At 48.3% G+C, this 23,309-nt stretch overlaps 2 protein-coding genes across 4 annotated transcripts in view; one reads left to right on the plus strand and one right to left on the minus strand.

The window, feature by feature from the left end:
• Positions 1-448: 448 nt before the first annotated feature.
• TMEM53 (transmembrane protein 53) lies at positions 449-21,200 on the minus strand. Of its 3 annotated transcripts, none has more exons than XM_023554641.2 (3): positions 7,679-7,786; positions 6,900-7,076; positions 449-2,818 (listed from the first exon to the last, which is right to left on the minus strand). In XM_023554641.2, exons 2-3 carry the CDS (start codon positions 6,978-6,980, stop codon positions 2,165-2,167), a joined length of 735 nt encoding a protein of 244 aa, XP_023410409.1. In that variant the 5' UTR covers positions 6,981-7,076; positions 7,679-7,786; the 3' UTR covers positions 449-2,164. The 3 variants fall into 3 exon arrangements, with proteins under 3 accessions (XP_023410409.1, XP_010593607.1, XP_003415403.3); XM_010595305.3 differs by having other exon boundaries at positions 6,900-7,056; positions 7,679-7,774; XM_003415355.4 differs by lacking the exon at positions 6,900-7,076 and adding an exon at positions 20,948-21,200 and having other exon boundaries at positions 451-2,818; positions 7,679-7,800.
• Positions 21,086-23,309, plus strand: part of ARMH1 (armadillo like helical domain containing 1) — a 39,041-nt gene continuing 36,817 nt past the window's right edge. Inside the window, exon 1 of the mRNA XM_023554319.2 lies at positions 21,086-21,352. The gene's annotated coding sequence lies outside the window, so the exon portion shown is untranslated. The remainder of the gene's footprint in view (positions 21,353-23,309) is intronic.

A 23,309-nucleotide genomic window follows, 5' to 3' on the forward strand; every position in this document is an offset into this window, starting at 1 on the left:
ACAGAGGGGTTGCAGGCTCAATCCCCCAACCTAGGTCAGGAGCCAGCTACAAGCTTGGGAGAAAACACAAGCCCCAGGCCTCTCCCTTTCTAGTCCCCTGAAATGTGCCAGAGACTAAAATAGGATCACCATCCCAGCTCCCCATAGTGTTTTTTCTCCATCCTAGTGGCCAACATGTAGCTACTGCCTGGATCTTCAAATGGAAATGGCAGCAGTTCCTATTAGAGATGGACCCTGAAGTCAGGGAACTGAAGCTCGGTAGCTAGCACCAGGTAGCAGTGTCACCCATCACCACTCAGAACCTTCCGTGCTCCTACTGCCAGTGAGGTAGGTCAGCATCCTGACGCCTCCCGGGCAGGTGCTCAGAGCTGCAGATGATTCCTCTTCAGCTTTCTCAAAGCTGTTTGAGAAAAAAGATTGGGCTATAATTCGAGGCCCTGGAGTATCTCATGACTACAGACTCCTGTGCACATTCTTATAGGCCCAACCTCCGTCATCCCAAATCCCCAGCGGTAGATTCATCTCTTCTGGGATGCCCACCAGTAAGGACTACAGAATTGGGTGTAGTTGGCAGCTCCTGCCTCCCGTTGTACCCAGATGTACAGGAAACAATCACCCTATTTGGAGCCCACAGAAGGCCCTTCGGTCCCATGCCCAGCTTGATGGCATCAAGGATCCTGAACACAAGGATCCTAGGGCCTGAGATGCTAGGGAATGCGTGTGGCCTCTGTGGAGGTGTGCAGGATGGCTGAGGGCTTGGGGAAGATGCAGGCTTAGAAAAGTGCGTAGATGAGGGCAGTAGAGAGATGAAGAGGAGGATCTTGAATGCATGCTTCCCATGAGGCTGGCTCCTTTTATGTCTCTACTCTCCCCTTCCCTACCATGGGTTCAGTAGGCCCTTGATGGCTGCTACCTTCACCCTGCGGGCCATATGCTTTCTAATAGGGGACGTTAACCCAAAGTGAGGGCATTCCACTGAGGCCCACCCTGCTGTGGGATCCTTGAGCACTTGCGGCACAGGCAGCACTGCCACCTGTTGGCCGTGGCTAGGAATGCAGCTGCCCAGCATAGGAATTGCTGTAGCAGTAGTGGAGACTCCAGACAGCCGATGCAGATAGAGCTTGGCTCTGGGGACTGACAGTCCATCATCCATGAGCATATCAGGGGTCAGCTCCCACCCCTAACCCAGAACTTGTCCAGCCATGTCCTTCACTGCCTGCCAAACTTTCAAAGCCCAGCCCTGTCACCAAGCCCCTGGATCACCACAGTAAGCTCATTCAATCAACAAATATTTATTGGGTACCTACTATGTTCCAGCAGTGTCCAGCAGTAACTTGTAGAATGACAGATGACAGATCTAAGGCTGATGCTACCCCTCCTGCCTTGAAGGTATCCTTCAAGGAGATGAAGGAGTTTGTTGTTTCAGCCCAGTGGCCGCTTACCCTGTGCTGGTCTCCAAGTCTCGAGCTAGCTTGCCCCAGCTCCCTTTACAGCACGCTGCCTTCCTGCTCCCCACTCCATCTGCCCAGTATACACACAGCTTGCAACTTTCTGGATCCAGTGACTTCCTAGCAAAGGTTGATGGACCAGGTCAGGCCCCTCATGGTGTATCCTCAGCTTGTCACCAGGCTTTTCTACCTCAGACTCCCTGGCAATGAGGTCAAAGAAGCCTCAGTGAAATGCCAAGTAGGACCCGTGAGGATGGGGCTTTAAACTATACAGCTTTGCCTTTCTGGGCCCTTGGAGCACAGATCACAGCCCCTGCTTCCAAACTGACTACCCTCTGGCACCTCCCACAAAGCTCACCTTCCACTCAAGGAATCAAAAATCAACTCAGGCTCATCCTCAACCCTCTCCCCTTTGATAGCCCTTTATAGTCTAAATGCCACAGGGATCAGCGGCCTGACCTGACTTGTACTTGTCGAAACAACCAATTACAAGGCTCCGACAGAGACATGCCCAGGTATTCCCACCCCCTAAGATGCTGGGGTAGGCAAACTATGAGTAGTCCCCAGGACAGAGGCTCATGGGAATTTCCTACTTGGGGGACTACAAAGTCCCAAATGACCACAGAGAGTTGGACTAGAAGAGGGCCCCAAGGTGTAGGTTGTGCAGAGGTGTTAGGCATTTATTTCTGGAACAGAGGTAAGGGGAGGCGCAGGCCTCAGCAGTGGACGCAGCTGCGCATGAAGTTGACACAGAGACTCGTGTAGTAAGTAGGGTAGTCGCGGAGGTGGCTGACATGTGCGGATGACACAAAGTCCACAGAGCGCACCAGGACCTGGTGTGCCTGGCGTGCCTCCACCATGCGTTCCACATCCCTGGCCAGGACCACCTCGTCGGCCCGTGAGTAGAGGTAGAGCTCGGGCCAGCGAGAGGCTGAGTCCTGTAGCCTGTCATAGAAGTGGGTGTGGAAGAGGGCGGTGAGTGGAGCAAGCAGGATGTGGAACAGGACTGCCACCAGGGCAAAGGCCACCAGGAGCAGCAGGCGCAGCACGACAGGCCTGTGTGCCAGAATGGCTGACAGGGCCCGCAGAGCCCCCACCAAGTTGCTATCACCGGGACCGCTGTCAAAGATGGTGCCCACGACATGCAGGTGGCAGAAGCGCTGATGGGTGAGTAGGAGCTCCAGCATGTAGCGGTACAGCATGACACCAGCGTTGCTGAAGACATGGAAGAGCAGGGGCTCCTTCTCAATCTCATAATCAAAGAGTAACTCAAGCAGCTTCTGGGCCAAAACACGAAGTGAAGGGATGCCCAGGGATTCGGAGAAGAAGACCATGTGCCATGGGGCTGTGTATCGGATGACAATGCAGCCCTGGGGAGAAGAAAGAGGCCCAGTCGGTCCTCAGGGACAGGGACTGAGTGGGTTACAAGCTAAGGTCAGAGAGGTACGGCAACCCCAACTCCCGCAGGGCCCAGTGAGCCCAGCAGTATTCCAGCCCCACTTCAGCCTGGCTGCTTGCTCACCACGCACAGACACAGGTGCCTTCCAGGAACGGAAGGTACCTTGACCCAAGGCCTGTTTTTGGAATGATCATTTCATCCTGGCCAAACCCCCTCAGCTGGGAAAGTATTTGAGGTCTGGAACCCACAGCATGCTATGAAGACACCTGGGCTGACCAGAATCTCCTGGTTCGTTCCCTGTCTCCCCTACCAGAGGGCCTGTGGAGCCTCTCTACACCTTGCAATCTCATCTGCCCAACTCTTGCCCATTGAAGCCCTAGCTGCTTGGCTACCCCCTGCTGCAGCGACTCTGTCTATACTTTCCCTACAAGTAGATGCCTCCATGAGACTCAACTCCTGAGATACAGACTGCAAGTCCCGGTCCTGACCACCAGCAGCCACTTCTGAGCCAGGCCTGTATCACGTTCGTCTCTGGTCACTAAGTCCATGCTCTGGCCTCGGGTCTGACAGGCAAATCTGTCTGGCTCCAAAGCCTGGGATCACTCCTCCCATGTGCCCTGAAATTCCAAATACAGTAAACAGTGTTGCTTCTCAAATTTTAAAGTTTGGGCCCAAACCCTTCTAGGCTTCTGTACCCCTCAATGCCTGGGTCAAGTGTGCCCCAAATCTCCATTCAGGCCCCCTTTTGACCTATTAAAAATGGAGCCAAAGCAGCCCTGCCTGGGTCCTAATCCTCTCTCATTTTCCTGTTCCAGAGACAAAGAACCCCTCTGTCAGGGAAGTCTGAGTTGGGCAGGCCCTGGAATTAAGCAGGTGTGGTTCAATTCCTGATGCCACCATTTATTAACAGTAAGGACAAAGAGTAACTTACTTCACCTTTCTGAATCTCAATTTTCCCATCTGAAAGTTGGGGTAACATTCATCTCACGGTTTTGGTGAACATTAAATAAAAAACTGAATTTCAAGTGCCCAAAACAGCACATGACACAAAATAAACTCTGAACCAATCCCAGTAAACCCAAAACCCATAGCAGCAGAAATTAGTGAAGATAGCAGTAATACCCCTGGAGTACCTAAGCATCCCTCTGGGGACTCTGAGAAAAGGGTTGCTGATGCCCCTGATGCCTCCTGCCCCTCGGCTCTGGGAAATTTCACAAAGTGCTCTGCTCTAACTTCCCAGAGGGATGTGGAATGTCTTCCCATACCCCCGCTCCAACGTATACACAGTATTTCCCATAAATGCAACACACTGCCATATCACCACTACCACCACTCACAGCACTCCTGGGACTAAACAGAACCCACCCACCTCACATCCCGTGGACGCAGACACACACGGTACCCACCACCCACCATGTACACTTCACCACCTTCAAGTGCACAAAAACCAGACAGCTGCGAACACACACCCACAAGTACATACAGCACTGGCAGGTACACACCTACATGTTGCACAAACTTCAGGAGTGTGCACATGTTCACATACTCGCACACACATACACACAGCACTTTCTGGGATTATGGCCGCTCACGTGGTATTACACGTTTCTACCAGGATCATGTGTCTGCAGCAATGCCTGTCGGTACATGGACACACAGTAGTACTTCCTGGATGATGCGCACTGATCCGCTGCACCTTCCACAAGTGTACACACGCACCTCCTACCACAGGAGCACACATAACGCCCTCTCTACGAGTGTGGACGCCGTGAGCACTACCTGCCCTGCCTACCTCACCGGCAGCACTACCTACTAGGGTAGACACAGCCCCTGTGCCTGCACACATACATGCACACACACACACACACACACACACACACACACACCAGGAGCACTCATGTGCAGACCTATTTGCTGGCACACATAGAAACCCAGCAATTCCTGTACATGCGCCATCTATGAGGCCATACACAGTCCTCCTCTAAGCACACAGCACCCAGAGGGCACACACCTCACCCTGTGAACACCTGGCACTCCACGCGAATGGGCACACACACCAGGCTTCTCTCCATCCTAGATCTGGGCATCTCTGCTGCCACTCCCTCCCCAGTCAGCTACTTCTAGAAGTCCCTGTGCCAAGGGCCTGGCTCTCGCTGCACGTCAGATCCCAGTCTCTTCCCCACCCCACTCCCAAGCCAACCATCCACCCATCTCTGCATTTGGTCCCAGGACAAGGCCCTGCTCCTCCAGTTCTCCCCTCACTCTCCTGTATCTTCAGTCTCTTTCTCTCTCCAGATTGCTGCTCAAACAAATCTCACCCAAAAGCTCGGCCTTTATACTGTGTTCTGACTACACACGTCCCTCTCTTCACCTTCCTGGACAAACTTCCAGAAACAATTTTAACACTCACACTTTCCACTTCGTTCCCTTCCACTCACTCCAAACTGACTTCCATCCACTCCTTCCAGCACTGTTCTCACCAAGGTCACCCACGTTCTCCTGACCGGTCAAATCTAACCAACGCCTTTCAGCCCCCATCTTACTTTCCTTCCAGCAGCGTTTGGGATCACATATTCCTTAAAACAGCCTGTTGCAGCCCAGACTCTTCAATAAGTCAGTGTCACGAAGAAAGGGGCTGCCCGAGATTTAAAAGAGACTTAAGGAACAAAATAATTTGATTCAACTGTGGTCCGGGACTGGATCTTGGTTTGGGCAAATCAGCTGTAAAGGATGTTTTGGGGACAGTTGGGGAATCTGAATATAGACAGTAAACTAGATGAGATGAAAGTTCATTAACATGAGAAAGTAGAGATCATGATCTGAAGAAAGCAGGATACAAAAAAATATTCAGTAGATTTCATTTAGGCAAAGAAACAATACACTCATATACACAGAGAAAGAGAGCTGGAAGGATACATAAACCCCAAAAAACTAAACCCATCGCAGTTGAGTCGATACTGACTCACAGAGACCCTATAGGACAGAGTAGAACTGCCCCATAGGGTTTCCAAGGAGCAGTTGGTGGATCTGAACTGCTGACCTTTTGGTTAGCAGCCAAACTCTTAACCACTACTAATGTATAAATAGAGGACAATCTCTAAACGGTAGACTATGGTGTTTTCACTTTCTTCTAAATAATCAAATATTAGGAGTTTTGACTTGGAAAAAAAAATTTCTCCATAGCCATCCTGTCCTCCCTACCAGAGGGTACCCCCTTCCTTGCCAAGTCTACCCTCCACCAGCCCTGCAACCCTCGACCCCTTTGCCTTTTCCAGGAATCTGATTCCATCACCTTCTTCTCCCTTGTGTCTTCTGCCCCAATAATATCTCTACTCTCTCTCCGCAATGGCCCATTTCCCAAAGACTGTCTTTCTGTGGATTCTGTCACGCTCTCCTGGGTTTCTTGTCCATGTCTGCATACCTCCTTTCATCTGTGGGACCCTCTTCATTGTCCACTCTTCTCCTTTCCCTCTATGCTCTTTCTGGGGAATCTCATCCACCCCAGTCTTAGGGCTTCTCTTCTAGTGCTCCCTATTGCAAACAACTTACTCCCCTCTACCAGTAACTGCCCAGCCAAAAGCCTGGCATTATCCTGGACCTCCTCCCTATCCCTCAGCCCCATACCCAATCTCTCATTAAACTACCAACCTACCTCCTAATGAGCTCCTCAGTCCATCAACTTCCCTCTGCTTGCATCACCAGCCCCAAGGTCCTGGCCACACAGTCCTGGGTCACAGCAACCCCTCCTAAGTCAATTCCCTCCTTCCAATCCTTTCCCCACTCTGCATGGAGGGGCTTTCTAACACCACACCTCTGCTTAATCCCCTGAGGACCCCTGCCCGTTCTTTCATCCTCTGTTCTAATCACACCCAACAACTGCTGCCTGCCCTCAAGGATCTTAAGCTAGTGAAGAGCCCAGACAAACAAGCCTAGTTCAATGGATGGAATTCAGAACAGCTGAAACTATCTGCGGAGTAGGCAACCTGCAAAAGGTGACACCAGAGGATTTGCTGGTTAGACAACCCCACTCCCATTCCAGGTCCACTATATACCTTGGGTAGGGTGCAGACTTGGGTCAGTGCATGAGGAAGGCTGGCAGGTTGGGGGTGGGGGGTGCTGGAGCTGCCAGACATCTGCTGGCCTTCTTCCCAGGTGACTCCCACTCCTCCTCAGTCCAAGGCTTTCTTTTGCTGGTGACCCTGCAGGAAGCTGCTTTGGAGAGGTCTAGGCTAAGGAGGGAAGAGCCAGGCCAGAGGCCAAAGACTTGAAAAGATAACCAGGCCCTCCTCAGGCCCCTCTCCAATTACCACTTTTCCATCCTAGTCTTGGTGGGGCCTGAGAAGAACCATGAATACCTCACTTTTCCAAGAGATTCTTCTACTTTGGGGATGTAACAGGTGCCATGGTCAACCCTAAGACAGAAACTCACCTGGTCACAGGAGAAAGTCCTGGGAGTACAGGCTCCACCCAGCACACCCAGCCCAGGCTCCTGCTGCCACAGGGAGCATACTTCACAACTGGGGAGCTAATCCAGGCTGGACTGCCCACCATGGGGTGCAGGAGGAAGGAAGGGAAGCAGGTCAGAGGGCTGAAAGGGCCAGGCCAGGCCAAAGAACTGGCAGCAAAGGGTGGACAATCTTGCCAAAGTCCACATGGCTCCATTATTCTCCCCACAGGCTGATCTTGGTGCCATTTCCCAGCCTGTCCCATGGGTGGCCAGCCGTTGCTGCACACCAGAGGTGACAAGAGCCAGAAGCTCAGCGTTCCCTGTGAGTGGCCACAGGTGGCAAGGCCCCAGCTCACTGGGTACCCACATGCCTGTAGTACTCACCCTTTTATGGTAGATGGCGCTGTACTTTGCAAGATTCTTGTCCGTGCAGCCACCCCAGCCCAAGAGAATCACCACAGGCTGTCGAGTCCCTGCCTCCTTCCTCCCTTGCTCTGGGCTGCTCTCTGAAACACAGACATGGAGTATCAGCAGTGGAGTTGGGGTGAGGTGGGGTGGGCTGGCCAATCCAGAGTCAGCACCACTGTGGCTGCAGGCAGGGAACCAAGGGGTGCCAGGCCCAGGCATCCCACCAGTCCCTGTGCCCTAAGCTCCCACAGGGCTCCTTCCTCTGTCTTTTGCCCCAACTGGCTCTCTGCAGGCCTCTCAGGAAGCACTTGGAGGTCACTGGGAAAACCCGCGTGAGGGCACCTTTAGTGGCTCAAAGATACAGCCCAGGTGAAGTGAACACTGTCCACATGATTCCACCTAACTCAGGGATCAGCAAACTACCACCCATGGGCCAAATCTAGCCTACCGCCTGTTTCTGCATGGTCTGCAAGCTAAAAATGGTTTTACATTTTAAATGGTTTTAAAAGAAAAAGTCAAAAGAAGAATAGTATTTCGTGACACATGAAAACTGTATGAAATTCAAATTTGAGTGTCCATAAATAAAGTTTTATTGGAACACAGCCTTGTTTACCATTTACATATTATCTATGGCTGCTTTCACATCAAAATGGCAGAGTTGGGTAGTGTCAACAGAGACGGTATGGCTCACAAAGCCTAAAATATTTACTGGCCCTTTACAGCAAAAGTTGCCAACCCTGTTCTAATTCCAAGAGCATATGGAAGAAAAAGATTTTAAAAGGAGAAACAGAACAGGGGGGCAAACAGACTCTGGCTCACACCAAACCTATCCTGCCAGAGAATAATAGCCTACACTTACTGAGAAGTACCTGGGTAGAGCAGTTAACGCACTCAGATGCTAACTGAAAAGTTAGAGATTTGAGTCCACACAGAGGTGCACAGGAAGAAAGGCCTGGTGATCTACTACTGAAAAATCAGCCATTGAAAACCCTGTGGAGCACAGTTCTACTCTGACACGCATAGGGTTTCCATGACTCTGATCCGCCTCGATGGCAACTGAGTTTTTTGTTTTTATATTTACTGAGGTTTAGGACTATTATTACAGATGAGGCAACAGAGGCACAGGGAACTTATGTCAGTTGCCTGAAGTCACAGGTAATGTAAACCCAGGAATCTGGCCCCTTCTCCCCACCCTAAGGTACTTGATCACCTCCCATGCCAGAGACCCAGTCCACGCTGGAAGCATGTCTCCTTCAGTGATATGCCAAAAGACACAAGCCCAGCTGCCTCCTCCATGACTACTTTTGAAAAGGCCTCCCTGCAACCTTGCTGAACAGACCTCACCTCATTTCCCTCGTGAAGTGAGTGCCCATCCCCTCAGGGGGACTTCTGTGCAGGGACTGTTCACAGCTAGTTATCTGCCCTCATGAAAGGGCTGGCGTGTACCCTTCCAAGGACCAAGCCACTTGGCTATGCTCAGCTGCCACCCTGAGATTTATGGGTGCCAGAGGTGACCTGGCAACAGTAAATTTCAAGGCTAGTTAAGAGGATGGTAAATATAAATCACTAACCTTTGGACAAAAGGAAGACAACAATTTCCTGTGGAAATTAATGTGATTGAAAAGTTCAATGTTCCTGCTCTCTAGTCATGGTGACTCTGGCCTTCGGAGATTAACTGCCCGCACCCACTGGGATCGCAGGCTGGATGCCTGGCTGAGGCCTGCTGGCCCTCCCAGCCTCTGCTGACAATGGCTTCGGCACTCTCATAGCTCTAACTGTGGCTGCTATAAATATTCTCGCCTATCTTTCTCTGTCTGGTTTCCCTCTGTCCTCTGCCTGGGCAGCTCTTCCCTTGCACTTGCCTTTCTGGTGGACAGGCCACATCTGGGCCTCGCTCTGGCCCCGGCTGGATCTTGCAACTCTACCTGTCAAGCTCAGGTAGAGGCAGCCTCATGGGTGGCAACCAACAGTTACCATCTGACTGTCTTTTAGGCTCTGAGGTGGAACAGCTGGATTTCTGAGACCCTGCCCTGGGGAGGCCACCCTTACCACTGGACAGCGTTCTGAGCACAGCCCACCCCACCACCACCACCTGAAGGGATTCCCTCCATGTGCCACCACTGAGGCCCCAGCAAAGGGCTTTGGGATTTATCTCAGATACAGAGAAGGCAGACATAGAGGCCAGTCCCCCTCCCAAGCAGTGACGGTACACTCGCAAGGGAAGGTTCAAACAGCTTCTGCTGGGCCTCAGAACTGCCTTCCTCCCATAGCTGGGATTTATAGCTCCACTTTGCTAGAGACTGAAGCTGCGGCAATGGCTTACTTGCTCCCCCACATGTTTTGCTGGCACCCTTGGCTTCACCAATTCAGGTAGGAATGATTCTCCACCTACCAGATATAAGTCTCCAAAAAGAAACTCTCACAGTACTGGCATCCTGGACCTACTGCCTACTCCCAGAACGCAAGTTTTCAATAACGTTCTTTCCATAAAGCTCGGCCAGGCCCACAAGGCATCCCCTCAAGCCACAAGATGCTCTGCCTACCAAGAGCATCTCCCACTTCTGACACAGTCCCCTCCCAGTGCCCTATACATCATGCCCATTCCTAACTTGGAGACTATATCATGACGTTCTCCCCTTATGATTCTATACTGAAGTGCTGTAATCCAGGAGAATCCAAGGTGCTCTGCGAACACAGCAGAGAGAGTAACGGTGACCGGGAAAGAGCTCCCAAAGAATGACACCTTTATGCTGGACCTTGAAGGCTCTGCAGGAGCCTGCCAGGTGGACATACAGCATGAGCAGAGGCAGGGGGCTACGGCGATGTTACAGTCAGTCTGGGAAACGGCAAGCAGTCCTAGGAGGAGCAGTGGTCAAGAAAGCTGCCAGAAGTGGGACTGGGGCCTGATCCTGCAGAGCCACACTTAGGAGTTGGCATGTTATTCCATAGCAGTGGAGAGCGAATAAAAACTTTGAAATGGGGGAGTGACATGATCCAATCCCTATTGATTCATGACCTGCACCAGTTATTTGTTTAATGCCTGTCTCCCCTCTTAGCCAGTCGGCTCCATGAGGGCAGGAATGGGGCCGAGGTGTTGATCACCACATTCCTAAGTGCTCAGCACCATCCCTGGCACATTCAGGGGCTCTGTAGACAGGTGCTTAATGAATGAACACATGGCTGCAAAGTGAAGGATGGATCCAAGGAGAAAGAGTTGGCATTCTTCTTGTTCCCCGTTGCCCTTTCCAGGGTAATAAAAATAATTGTTATGGCTATTGTTATTTATTGCTACATCCGGATCAGTATTCCTCTACCCTCTTGTAAAAAAAAAACCCTGTTCTTTTCACACTCATTCCACTGACCATACCATGCTCTCCCCACCTGCTGCTGACATTCCCCAGCCTTCTGGCTGCTGCTGCTCAAGCACAGAAGACACTGACACCTGGCTCAGTTGCCCACCGTACTCCAAGATGTACCATCACCCTGGCCAGCTGCATTGGCTATGCAGGCAATCAAATCCACCTTGTTACTAAAGCATTACAGACCCCTCTGACTCCCACGTCTCCTTCCAGCGACTGCTCCTCCCCTCTTTCCCACGGCCAAGAATAACGATAACAGTAGAGAGAGCTAACACATGCAGCATTATGTGTATGGAATTATTCTAAGCACTTCACTTATCAGCTCATTTAACCTTCACAATAACTCCACAAGCAAGGTACTGTCATTATTCTCATTTTACAGATGAAAAGCTGAGGCACAGAGTATGCAACTCACTCAAGGATACACAACTAATTCCACAACTATTCACATTAAGTAGTGAATCCAAACCCAGGAGGTCTGACCCTAGAGGCCAGCCTGTAACCACCACTCTAGCCGGCTTGCATTCCCTCCCCTCCAACTTCAGCCCAAACCTCTGCAATCTCACTCCTGGCCCCTCTCCCCAGCCACCCTCCTCAGACTGCTCTAACCAAGGTCACCAATGCCAAATATATATCACCTACCAGAATTAATTCTTTGCAGTACTTGTCACACTTGACCTCTCAGCCTCCTTTCACACTATAGCCACTCTCTTCTCCAAACCCTGGGGCTGGATACGATATAGTGACCTCACACTCCCATCACACCCTGGGTTGCTCAGGCCACTTCCACTCATTATCCTCTGATTCCCCTCCCTTCATCTTTCCCTCCCCAGCCTCCTGGGCTCCACCCTTGGCCCTCTTTTCTTTTCATCCTATACTGGCTCCCTGGGTAACAAAACCCAAGCCCACGGTTTTAACCAAATCACATCGTCTCAGCTTCAAACCTGTACATGCAGCTTCCTCCTGTACATCAGTAGATCCAACCCTGACCTCATCCACCTGCTTCTCCGCGGTGACTGGCCACCCCAGTCAGAACTGCAACATATGCTGCCTTGGTCCTGCAACCACCCTAAGAGTTAACTATTACTATCCCCATTTTACAGATGAGAAAACTAAAGCACAGAGAGGTTAAGTCCTTTTCCCTAAGAACACACAGTCAGGAAGCAACAGAGCCAGCGTCTACTCTCTGACCCATGATGCAATATTGCCTCTTGCCTCCCTCCACATGCTCTTTACCCCCTGGCCCAGGATGCCGATGCTCGTGTTTATGGTTTGCTAATGCCCACCTCCTGGTGGCGCAGCGGTTAAGTGCTACAGCTGCTAACCAAGGGGTTGGCAGTTTGAATCCACCAGGTGCTCCTCGGAAACCCTATCGGGCAGTTGTACTCTGTCCTATAGGGTCGCTATGAGTTGGAATCAACTCAACGGCAGTGGGTCGGTTGGTTGGGAATGCCCACTCCACCTGCAGAGTCAGCTCACTATTCCCTTCCAGGAAGCTGCCCTTGATGCATTCCCCAGCGCTTTCTCACACCCCATACCAAGTCACCAGACTGGGCTAGATGCCTCTCCTCTGTAGTGTCACAGCACCCACCATCACTATGCCACTACTTATGACACTACATTGAAGTATCCATTAGGAATAGTTCGGAGGCTACTGCACACTCAAGGCAAGAGCTGGCAAAGTCCTGAATCAGAGCAGTGGGGGGACAAGTTGCAAGGGGATTTTGGAACACACATCTAAATCTCAAAAGCATGATCACAGGGTTGGCAACAAATGCCACAAAACAATTTGTGTATTAATTGTTTAATGAGAAATTAATTTGCTCTGTAAACTTTCTCCTGAAGCACAATTAAAAAAAAAAAATCTCAAAAGCATACACCCTTTGATCTAGTAATTCCACTTCTAAGAAAGAAAAATACTTAATCACATGGAAACACTCAATAATACATTACGTGGATCAGAGGCATAAATGTAAAAGCTAAAACTGTAAAATTGTTAGAAGACAACATGGGAGTAAATCTTCATGACCTGGATTAGGCAATGGTTTTATAGATATGACCCCAAAAGCACAAGCAACAAAAGAAAAACTAGATAAATTGGACTTACTCAAAATTAAAAATTTTTGTGCTTCAAAGGAAACCATCAAAGCAAAAAGACTACCTACTATAATTGCATATTATATATCTGATAAGGGACTAGTCTTCAGAATATACTAAAAAACCAAACAACTCAAAAATAAAAAGATAGATAATCCAATTAAAAAATGGGCAAAGGAATCTGGATCAAAAGGGGGAAAATCTACAGCAGAATTTCAAATTCTCATAGACTCCAGACTTTCTGGAGCCATGGAGGCTGGATGAACCTCCAAACCTACTGCACCGGGATAATCTTTAAACCTTAAACCAAAAATATCCCCTGATGTCTTTTTAAAACTATAGTTTAGCTTAACCAGTAAAAAATGTCTGCCTTGAGCATTATGCTCTTTTAAGAGCTATCTATATGGGATCAAACTGACAACAGCAACATGCAAGATTAGATAGGAGCCTTAGGGGGCAGTGAGTTTATGTTAATGGAGGAGGAACAGCTCAGAAAGGAGGGTGAGAATGGCTGCACAGCTTGAAGAACTGAATCAATGTCACCAAATTACACATGCAGAAACTGTCGCATTGCTGTATGTTTTCCTGTGTATATTTTCAACAACCACAACAACAAAATTATTTTTTTTTAAATGGGCAAAGAATTTGAAAACACATTTCTCCAAAGAAGATATACAAATGGCCAAAAAGCACATGAAAGGATCCTTGACATCATTCATCATTAGAAAAATGCAAATCAAAACCACAATGAGATACCACTTTATACTGCTAGGAGAGCAATAACAAGAGTTAGTGAGAATGTGGAGAAACTGGAACTCTCACTCATTGCTGGTCAAAATGTAAAATGCTGCAGCCACTTTCAAAACAATTCAGGAGTTCCTCAAAAAAATTAACGTAATTACCATATGACCCAGCAATTCCAAGCCTAAGAGAACTGAGAATATACATGTATACAAAAACTTGCACCTGAATGTTCACAGCAACAGTATTTGTAATGGCCAAAAACCAGAAACAATCCATTTGCCCAACAACCAGTGAACGGATAAACAAAATGTGGTATACCCACGCCACAGAGTATTATCTGGCCATAAAAAAGAATGAACTACTGACACGTGTTACAACATAAATGTACCCGGAAAACATTCTGCTAAATGAAAAATGCCAGACACAAAAGGCCACATATTGTATGATTCCATTTATATGAGATGTTCAGAACAGGCAACTCCACAGATACAGGAAGTAGATCAATGATTGCCAAGGACTGGTGGCAGGCAGAGGGGAGGCGGGCATCTGCTAAGGGGTACAGAGTTTCTTTTTGGGGTGATGAAAATGTTCTGGTATTAGATAGCAGTAATGGTTGCATGACTCTGTGAATATACTAAAAACTGCTAAGCTGTACACTTTAAAGTGAATTTTATGATACATGAATTATATCTCAATGACGCTATTATTAAAATAAAACTTTAAAACAATACGCTGTGAAAAAACAAGTTGCAAAACAGTACATACAACAGAATACTCTTTTTATTTAAAAATATATACATATATGTTTATGCATAGAAAAAAGACATCAAAATATTAGTAGCAATTATATCTGGGAAGAAGGGCAATTTCTTTTTCCCGATTTTTCTTTTTTTAATTTTACCATTTTCTATAATGGATATGTATCACTTTCGTAGATTTAAAAAGTTCTTTTTTAAAAAAACAGGGTGATGAAATTGGTGTCACTGAATCGTACATGTGAAAAATGCTGAATTGGAAAATGTATTATATTATTTTTACAACAATTTAAAAAATAGGGGCCAGTCGGCAGAGTCAAAAGCAGCTAAGAAGTCAGAGGCTACAGATGCCCAGAAACCCCTCTGCAGCACGGAAAGATTCTTTTCTACCCTAGACCTTCTTGGGCACTACTGGACACACCACAAAACAATTTAATCTCACAGTTTCCCTGCCCTCTAGAATGTCTCAAAAAAAAAACCACTGACGCCGATAATACAACAAGACCTACAGATACATATATATATTGTACAACAGTTCAAGTCATAAAACTAAAGCGTAAATTAGATTGTGTCTATCCCAGGGGTCCGCGGGGAAGACAAAGGAACGGCTGACAGGAAAGGAAAGGTCTGTGGTACAACGTGTGCTTTTTTATTTGCAAGCCAGAATCAAAAGACCAAGAACCTGTGTTTTCTTTTCAAAAATGCAAAGAATAAAAGGATCCTTAATCTCCCACTCTCCCCAGAAGTGTCACAGTTCCTATATTTAAACCAAATTATTTCTAAATTTATGGGTTTTTTTTTTTTACTTTTTGAAATTATAGTAGAACAGCATCGTATCTAAGAGTACATATTGTATAAAATCATATTCAGGTTGAAATCGCTAGCTCAAGGGAGTCTGGAAGGAAAAAAAAACTCTCTGGCTCAGCCACTTAATAACTATGAAACAGACCTTGAGCAAGTTTTCTAAGCTTCAATTTCCTTATCTGTGAAATGGGGATAATAATACAAAGGATGAAGTAAGATAATGACTATTTAGAGAGACTAAAAGAGGACTTAGCATGGTACCTGGCACAAAATAAGAGTTCAATAAATCAAAGTTATTATTATCACCTTACAAGTAATACACGTTCACTGTAGAAAAAGTAGCAAATGAATATCTACATAATAAAATTGGAATCATACTGTTTTGTAATCTGCTTTCTTCCGTTTAGCAATATATTGTGAACATCTTTCCCTGTCGTTTATATATTTCTACACCATCATTTTTAGTGGCTGCAGACCAGCTGTAGGATGTTTCATAATTTATGGTGACCAATCTCCCATTATTGAACATGATGTTGTTTTCAATTTTTTGCTGCTATAAAAATACTTGAATGGACACTCCTTTCTTTGTGTGTGTCCTTAATTATTTCCTAGAAACAGAATTGTATTCAGGGAGCACTACTTAACAGCAAATGGAACTTTTGCATGCACAAGATTTGGGGTGAGGCTCCTGAGCTGAAATCTGGGATAACTTTGGGCCAAATTCAACACCTTCCCCAAAAGCTTCTGTCCCTCACCTGTAAATTGGAATAAGAGTAGTCTCTATTTTGAAAGGTGGTTCTGAGGATCAACAACATAATGAAAGGACAGTCTGGTGGGCCTGGTATGTGGATAGGGCATGATCAACAGTGCAAATACCACTAAGACCTCAGAGAAAAGGAGGTCTGCAAAGTGCCTACTGGGTCTGGATCTCAAATCCAGGACCCAACACAGTGCCTGGCACTGACTAGACACTTCAAAAACGTTTATTCATGGGTGAAAGAAAAGAGACCATGATTTAAAAATAAATAAAAGTCTTCTGTTTAAATAAAAAAAACAAAAACAAAAAGCACTTCGCTCTTCACCTAGGCTTTTGAGAACTCTTTGGCATAACAATTCTTAAGGTTTTCATCTCATTCCTGGCTCCCAAAACCACACCACAGCCTCCTGCCAGGCTGTGTTCCCTGAGGCCACTCTGCCTCTTCCCTCAGAGCCCTGACTTCTGCACTTTCTGCTGCTCACCATCTATCTGTCAGCCTCCCAAAGTTTCAGGTCCAGCTCAGGCCTCCCAGACCACTGGGGCCCACAGGACTGTTTTCCAGGTGTAGTGGAAGCTTTCTGAGGGTTAAGAGGATGTCTACATTTCTTTGACCTCAGTCTGTGCTTAGCAAGAGAGCAGGCTCACCCTGAAACCTGGGGAACTAAAACCAGTCACTTTGCTCTGTTACCCCCTTAAGGCCTTCCTTTTACTCTAAGAGCAAGCTGTGTCCAAGGCCCAGGGCCCCATTCCCATTAATTCTGTGAATTATTTTTGGAAATGTTTACTGAACATGAAAGCAACATGGTACCTTTAAGAAGGCCTGCTTCCCTGCCAGGAAGCTGCAGAGGGACCTGGGGCGGGATTTGGCTGACCATTCTCTGGCTGGGAGGAGGGGCAGGGCAGCCTCAGCCAGGATGTCAGGCCAGCTTGGGCCCACAGTGCTGCCAAGTAATTCCATTTAGCTCAGCAGATGAACTAGGCCCTTCATCCCTGCCAAGCCCCAGCAACAGTGAGCAAAACCATCGAAAGCACTAGACCAACATGGCAATATAGTGCTGTGGGAGCCCCCCGCCCCCCAGGCGAGAACCTTCCCCAAGGAAATGAGATGGGAGCTAGGGAATAGAGGTTTGAGGGGATTCAGGTTAAAGAAGAAGAGTGTGTACGGTGGGGGTGGGATTCGGGGTCAAGGGACAGGCTTCGGCAAAGGCCCGGGCGGACTACCCTCAGCATACGCAGCCACAGATACTGGCTGGTGGAATCCCCAACAGGAGGATCCTCAGCTGCCTGGTCTGGCCACAAAGCCCCATGACCACAGAGATGCAGTTGTCTTCCAACCAGCTGATATGCCAGCGGCAGCTGCTCACTTCTCTGTCAACTTACGGCCCAGTGCTTCACTCTGTGGCCTAGATTTTCAAATATGGGGGAAATGCAATTCCAGAAACCCAATATGAATGTCCTACACACTTCTTACTATTAAACAGTAATTGCAAAAGGGAGACAATCTCTAGAGCCCCTAAAGACTAAAGCTCTGTGAAGCCATGTTAGCCTGGATGGGAGCTCTCTGCAGACGGGAAGCAAATGGATTCAGGGGATCACAGTGCTGTTACCTCCTTCTGAAAAGGGGCCCTACAAACTCTGACTCAGCTTTGGAGTCTACGGTGTGCGAGGAAGGGCATGACCAACTAAAAAGCAGGTCCTATGGGTCAATCAGGAGGAGGAGCACTATTTGAATCACATCAGAAGATGAATGGCTGATGGCCCTGGAGGTATTTCCCTTGGAGAAGAGATTTGAGGAAGGCACAAAGCTGTCCTCTTAAAGAGAGAGGAAGAGAGATTACCTTGCTCTGTGTTGCACTTCCACAACCCCCTAGCCCTGCAGTTACCACATCATTTTGAAACCACCTGTTTATAAACCCTCACCCTCTCCAAGACCACAGCTCCCTGAGAAGCCCATGTGAGTCACTTCTTAGGCATCAGCAACTAACCCAGGACCAAGACACAGCAAATGCTGAACTGAGAATGGAAATGACAGAAAAGTCTATTGTGGCTCAAGAAAGGGAAGCACTTTGTAACAATCCCAGGTGCCTTCAATAGACCAAGATGATTGGTGCCGAACTTCCTGTCAGGAAAGGGTCTGGCAGCAACAAGCGCCCTCAGGCTGGTAGCGGGATGCTGGACAAAATGGCCCCCTGAGATTTCTTCTGATTCTAAGGCCCAGCCTCCTGGAGGAGTGAGGAGAGCCACAAGGGGCAGGGAATGAAGGGACAGAGCACCGGCTCTGTGCAAGGCACACATATCCAGTCACTACCTCGTCAGCTTTCACAACTCCGTGAGGTAGGCACTATTATTATTCCCATTTACAGCAGAGGCATCTGAGGCGCAGGGAGGTTCAATAACTTGCCAAAGCCACAGAGCTACTAAGAGGTAGAGCCAGAACGTGAACCAAGGACCACCAGGCTGCCCACCTGGGCTGAAAACTTCTGGCCTCCTGGCCTTGCAGAAGGCAGCTCCAGCTTACTGCAGCTGAAGGTTCTCCAAGGGCAATAATATTAACTGATCTCACTTGTCAAAACTCTGCAAAAGCATTTTTACTTTTATAAACCCGAGACCCCTAAGTCAACAGATCCAGCTCTAGGGAAAAACAGCTGGGCTGGAGTCAGCTGTTCTGCGGAAGCCCAGGAGCTATCCTCCCCTCCTAGCCCCGAACCAAGGGACACAAGATGCTGTGGAAGGGGTCTGGGAGGTCCTGAAGGAGGCAACATCTGAGTTCGGCCTTAAATAATGAGCTGGACAAACAAGGTGGCAGTAGAGGGGAAAGGGCATTCCAGACAAAACAGCAGGAGCAAAACCAGAGAAGCAAGAAGTGTGTGGAGAATCGCAAGCCATTTGGGGTTGCCAGAACATAAAATTTAAACTGAGCCACAGAAGGACACAGTGATCAAAGAAGGAAGCAGGGGCGGCTAAATTATGAAGGACTTTGAATGCCATGCTTACCCATTACCTTACCCATTGCTGTCGAGTCAATTCTGACTCTTAGTGACCCTATAGGACAGAGTAGAACTGTCCCATAAAATTTCCAAGAAGCACCTGGTAGATTCAAACCACCAACCTTTTGGTTAACAGACATAGCTCTTAACCACTACACCACCAGGGTTTCTGAATGCCATGCTAAGGAATCTGGACACTATCCTGAGGGAAATAAGGAGCCACTGAAGAGTTTTAGGAGGTGCAGTGATAAGATCACATCTTCACATCAGGAAGATACTTGCAGTAGCAACCTAAAAGGCTGGGCTGCTGGCAGTGAGGCTGGAAGTACGAAGGCGAAGCTGCAGCAATGCTGGGCTTAGGGTGAAGAGGCAAGTGCCCCAAGCACATGAGTGCTTCAAAACTCCTCTGCCATAATTCCCAGTCGGGACCAAACTTTCCATTCCCTGGGCCCCAAAACCAACTCACACTGCCAGGAACCTAGGCCTTAAAGGCTACTAATTTTGAGGGACATATTGCACTGCTGAAATCTGCTGCAAAAGACTTCTTCAAAGTGCCACTTTGAGGACTAAGGTGTGCCCGACTCAAGCCATGGTATTTTCAATTGCCTCATATGCATGCAAAAGCTGGACAATTAAAGGGGAAGACTGAAGAAAAACTGATGCATTTGAATTGGGGTGTTGCTAAAGAACATTGAATTTACACCGTGAACTGTCAGAAGAACAAACTAATCGATCTTAGAGGAAGTACAGCCAGAACACTCCTTAGAAGTGAGGATGGTGGCTTTGACTCACTTACTTGGGACATGTCATTAGGAAAAACCAATCACTAGAAAAGGACATCTGGTAAAGCAGAAAGTCAGCGAAAACATGAGGTGAGATGCACGTGAGATGGACTGACGCAACAGCTGCAAAAATGGGCTCAAACATACCAACACTGTGAAGGGCAATGTTTAGCTCTGTTTATACACAAGGTGGCCATGAGTAGGGGCCAACTCTATGGCAACTAACAACAATTTTGTGGGGCCTCCCACACATCTTTTTTTAATGATAGGACTGTGAGGTAAAACTAATGCTAAATTCCAATTACTGAGCTCACTCCATGACAGGCAGTATGCTAGGTACTTTACACAAAATAATCTCAATTGTGCACCCAAAAACCCTACGAGGGCGGTTTGTGCAGATGATACTGAAATTCAGAGCGGTAGCTTGCCAAAAGCAAAGGTCATCTAACTATTAAAGGGAGGAGTCAGGATTTGAACCGAGCTCTATCTTGACTGTTAAGACTGTTCCGTTAGTCACTGCCAAGGAGAATGGAGAGGAAGGAGGGCTAAGGGTTCTGCGATGACCCAAGGTCCCGTGAAGACCCCCGTCCCTTCGGGAAAACAACGGGTAGGACCGCCCAACCACACCGCTGAGGAGAAGCTAAGTGCGAAGCCCAGCCCTAGACAAAGGAATCATGAGGGACCCTGAGAACACTGGACCGAATGGACAGAAAAAGGGCCGCAACCGAGCAGCTGACTCAAGGATAACTGCGGAACTCGGAAAAGGGGAGACATTCTGGGGGCGTGGCTTGCAAAGGGGCGTGGCTCATCGAGTCCAGTGACGCCTAGAACCAGGGGACCCTAGGAGGGGGCGGGCCGTGAGAGGGCGGTGCCGCAAGGGGGAGGAGCTACAACTGCGTTTGCGACCCACAGGCTGGTTAGGTCACCTCCCCAGGACTGGACCCAACCGTAGTTCCATACCCTGGCTCCGGCAGGGCTGATCCGGGATCTCGATGGTGTAGTCCAGCTCAGCCGAGGCCATGGTGAACGCGCCGGCCCTCAGCTCGGGCCTCCTGCCGGAACTCCGGCTCGCGCGAGCGCGCCTCACCCGAGCGCCACCGGGCTCCTCCCAATCGCTGCCCACCTCCTCCGGCATTACCCAATCCGTGAGCCGCGTTCTGTGACCTCCCTTCCTAGCAACCACCGAGTCTCTCTAAGAGTCTCTCTAAGAGCCTCTCGCCGCACGCTGCTAAGTCGGCCCTGGCAGCCATGCCCCGCCCCGTTCTAACTCCCTGGACCGCAACCATTGGCTGACTCTCTTGACCTGGATCAGGTATTGGTCATCCAGGACGCCGGTCAAGGAAGAGTACCCACCCTCCTGTGTAGGTAAGAGGGTCTGAGAGAGAGTAGTTGTATTCTGGGAATGAGGAGGGTCTCTGGTCGGAACCGTGTCTTATCCTGCCGGGAAGGCAGCAGTGCCCTGTGGCGTACGTGGTCTAGCTACATCCACCATCCTGCTCAAAGCCGCAGGTCCGAGGGCTGGAGGTAGAAAAACGTACAAAACGGCCTGGAGGCGCGTGCCATCCCGTCCTCCACCCAGGGGTGTCGAGGCATATTTTGGCTGGGGCGGGGAGGCAGGACGTCGGGAGGAGTGTCGAGACTTTAGGCAATAACCAGTTCGTGGGAGTGGGGGAGAAAATATGGTCTTGATTGGGCACATCAAAAAGCTATTGAGTACAGCTTTCTTGCATTTATACACACATTTTTTTCTTATTTACTCTTTTTTTTTTAATTGTACTGTAGGTGAAAGTTTACAAATCAAGTCAGTCTCTCATACAAAAAGTTATACACGCCTTGCTGTGTACTCCTAGCTGCTCTCCTCGTAAAGAGACAGCACATTCCTCCTCTCCACCCTTTATTCCCCGTGTCCATTCAACCAGTTGCTGTCCCCGTCTTCCTTCTCATCTTGCCACCAGACAGAAGTTGCCAGCATAGTCTCAAGTGTCTACTTGAGCCAAGAAGCTCACTCCTCACCAGTATCATTTTCTGTCTTACAGTCCAGTCCAATCCTTCTCTGTAGAGTTGGCTTCGGGAATGGTTCCGATCTTGGGCTAACAAAGGGTCCGGGGACCATGACCGTCAGGTCCTTCCCATCTCAGTCAGACCATTAACCCTGGTTTTTTTTTTAATGAGAATTTAAAATCTGCATCCCACTGTTCTCCTGCACCATTAGGGATTCTCTGTCGTGTTGCCTGTCAGGGCAGTGATCTGTGGTAGCTGGGCACCATCTAGTTCTTCCTGTCTCAGACTGATGGAGTCTCTGGCTTATGTGGCCTTTTCTGTCTCTTGGGCTCATCTTTACCATATGTCGTTGGCGTTCTTCATTCCCCTTTGCTTCAGGTAGGTCGAGACCGATTGATGCATCTTAGATCCCCACTTGCTAGCGTTTAAGACCCCAGATGCCTCTCACCAAAGTGAGATGCAGAACTTTTTCTTAATACATTTTGTTATGCCATTTGACCTAGATATCTCCTGAAACCATGGTCCCCAAACCCCTGCCCCTGCTAGTCTGGTCTTCGAAGTGTTTGGTTGTATTCAGGAAACTTCTTTGCTTTTGGTTTAGTCCAGTTGTACTGACTATCCCTGTGTTGTGTGTTGCCATTCCCTTCATCTAAAAAAATTTTTGTCTACTATCTAGTCAGTAAATATCCATCTCCCTCCCTCCCCACCCTGGTAACCATCAAAGAATATTTTCTTCTGGGTTTAAACTTTATCTAAATTTTTTGTAATAGTCGTCTCACACAATATTTGTCCTTTTGCAGTTGACTAATTTCACTTAGCATAATGCCTTCCAGGTACTTCCGTGTTCTGAGATGTTTCACGGATTCATCATTCTTAACCATTGCGTAGTATTCCATTGTGTGAATACACCATAATGTATTTATTCATTCATCCACTGGTGGGCACCTTGGTTGCTTCCATCTTTTTGCTATTGTAAACAGTGCTCCGGTGAACATGGGTGTGCATATTATCTGTTCATGTGAAGGCTCTTATTTCTTTAGGATATATTCCAAGAAGTGGAATTGCTGGGTCGTATGGTAGTTCTAGGTCGCTATGAGTCGGAATCGACTCGACGGCACTGGGTTTGGTTTGTTTTTTGGTTTGATGGTAGTTCTATTTCTAGCTTTTTAAGGAAGCACCAGATCCATTTCCAAAGGGGTTGTACCATTTTACATTCCCATCAGCAGTGTTTAAGTGTTCCAGTCTCTCTACAGCCTCTCCAACATTTATTATTTTGTGTCTTTTGGATTAATGCCAGCCTTGTTGGAGTGAGATGGAATCT

Source organism: Loxodonta africana, chromosome 3 (assembly GCF_030014295.1).
Source record: "Loxodonta africana isolate mLoxAfr1 chromosome 3, mLoxAfr1.hap2, whole genome shotgun sequence".
Lineage (NCBI taxonomy): Eukaryota > Metazoa > Chordata > Mammalia > Proboscidea > Elephantidae > Loxodonta > Loxodonta africana.

Bases quoted from the DNA above. Each gene is read 5' to 3' on its own strand.
- TMEM53 (XM_003415355.4), bottom strand. From the start codon at position 21,122: ATGCCGGAGGAGGTGGGCAGCGATTGGGAGGAGCCCGGTGGCGCTCGG. The intron at 7,801-20,947 runs GTATGGAACTAC...TCTGTGTTTCAG, and splicing joins TCAGCCCTGCCGGAGCCAGG to AGAGCAGCCCAGAGCAAGGG. The intron at 2,819-7,678 runs GTGAGTACTACA...TCTTCTCCCCAG, and splicing joins GCGCCATCTACCATAAAAGG to GGCTGCATTGTCATCCGATA.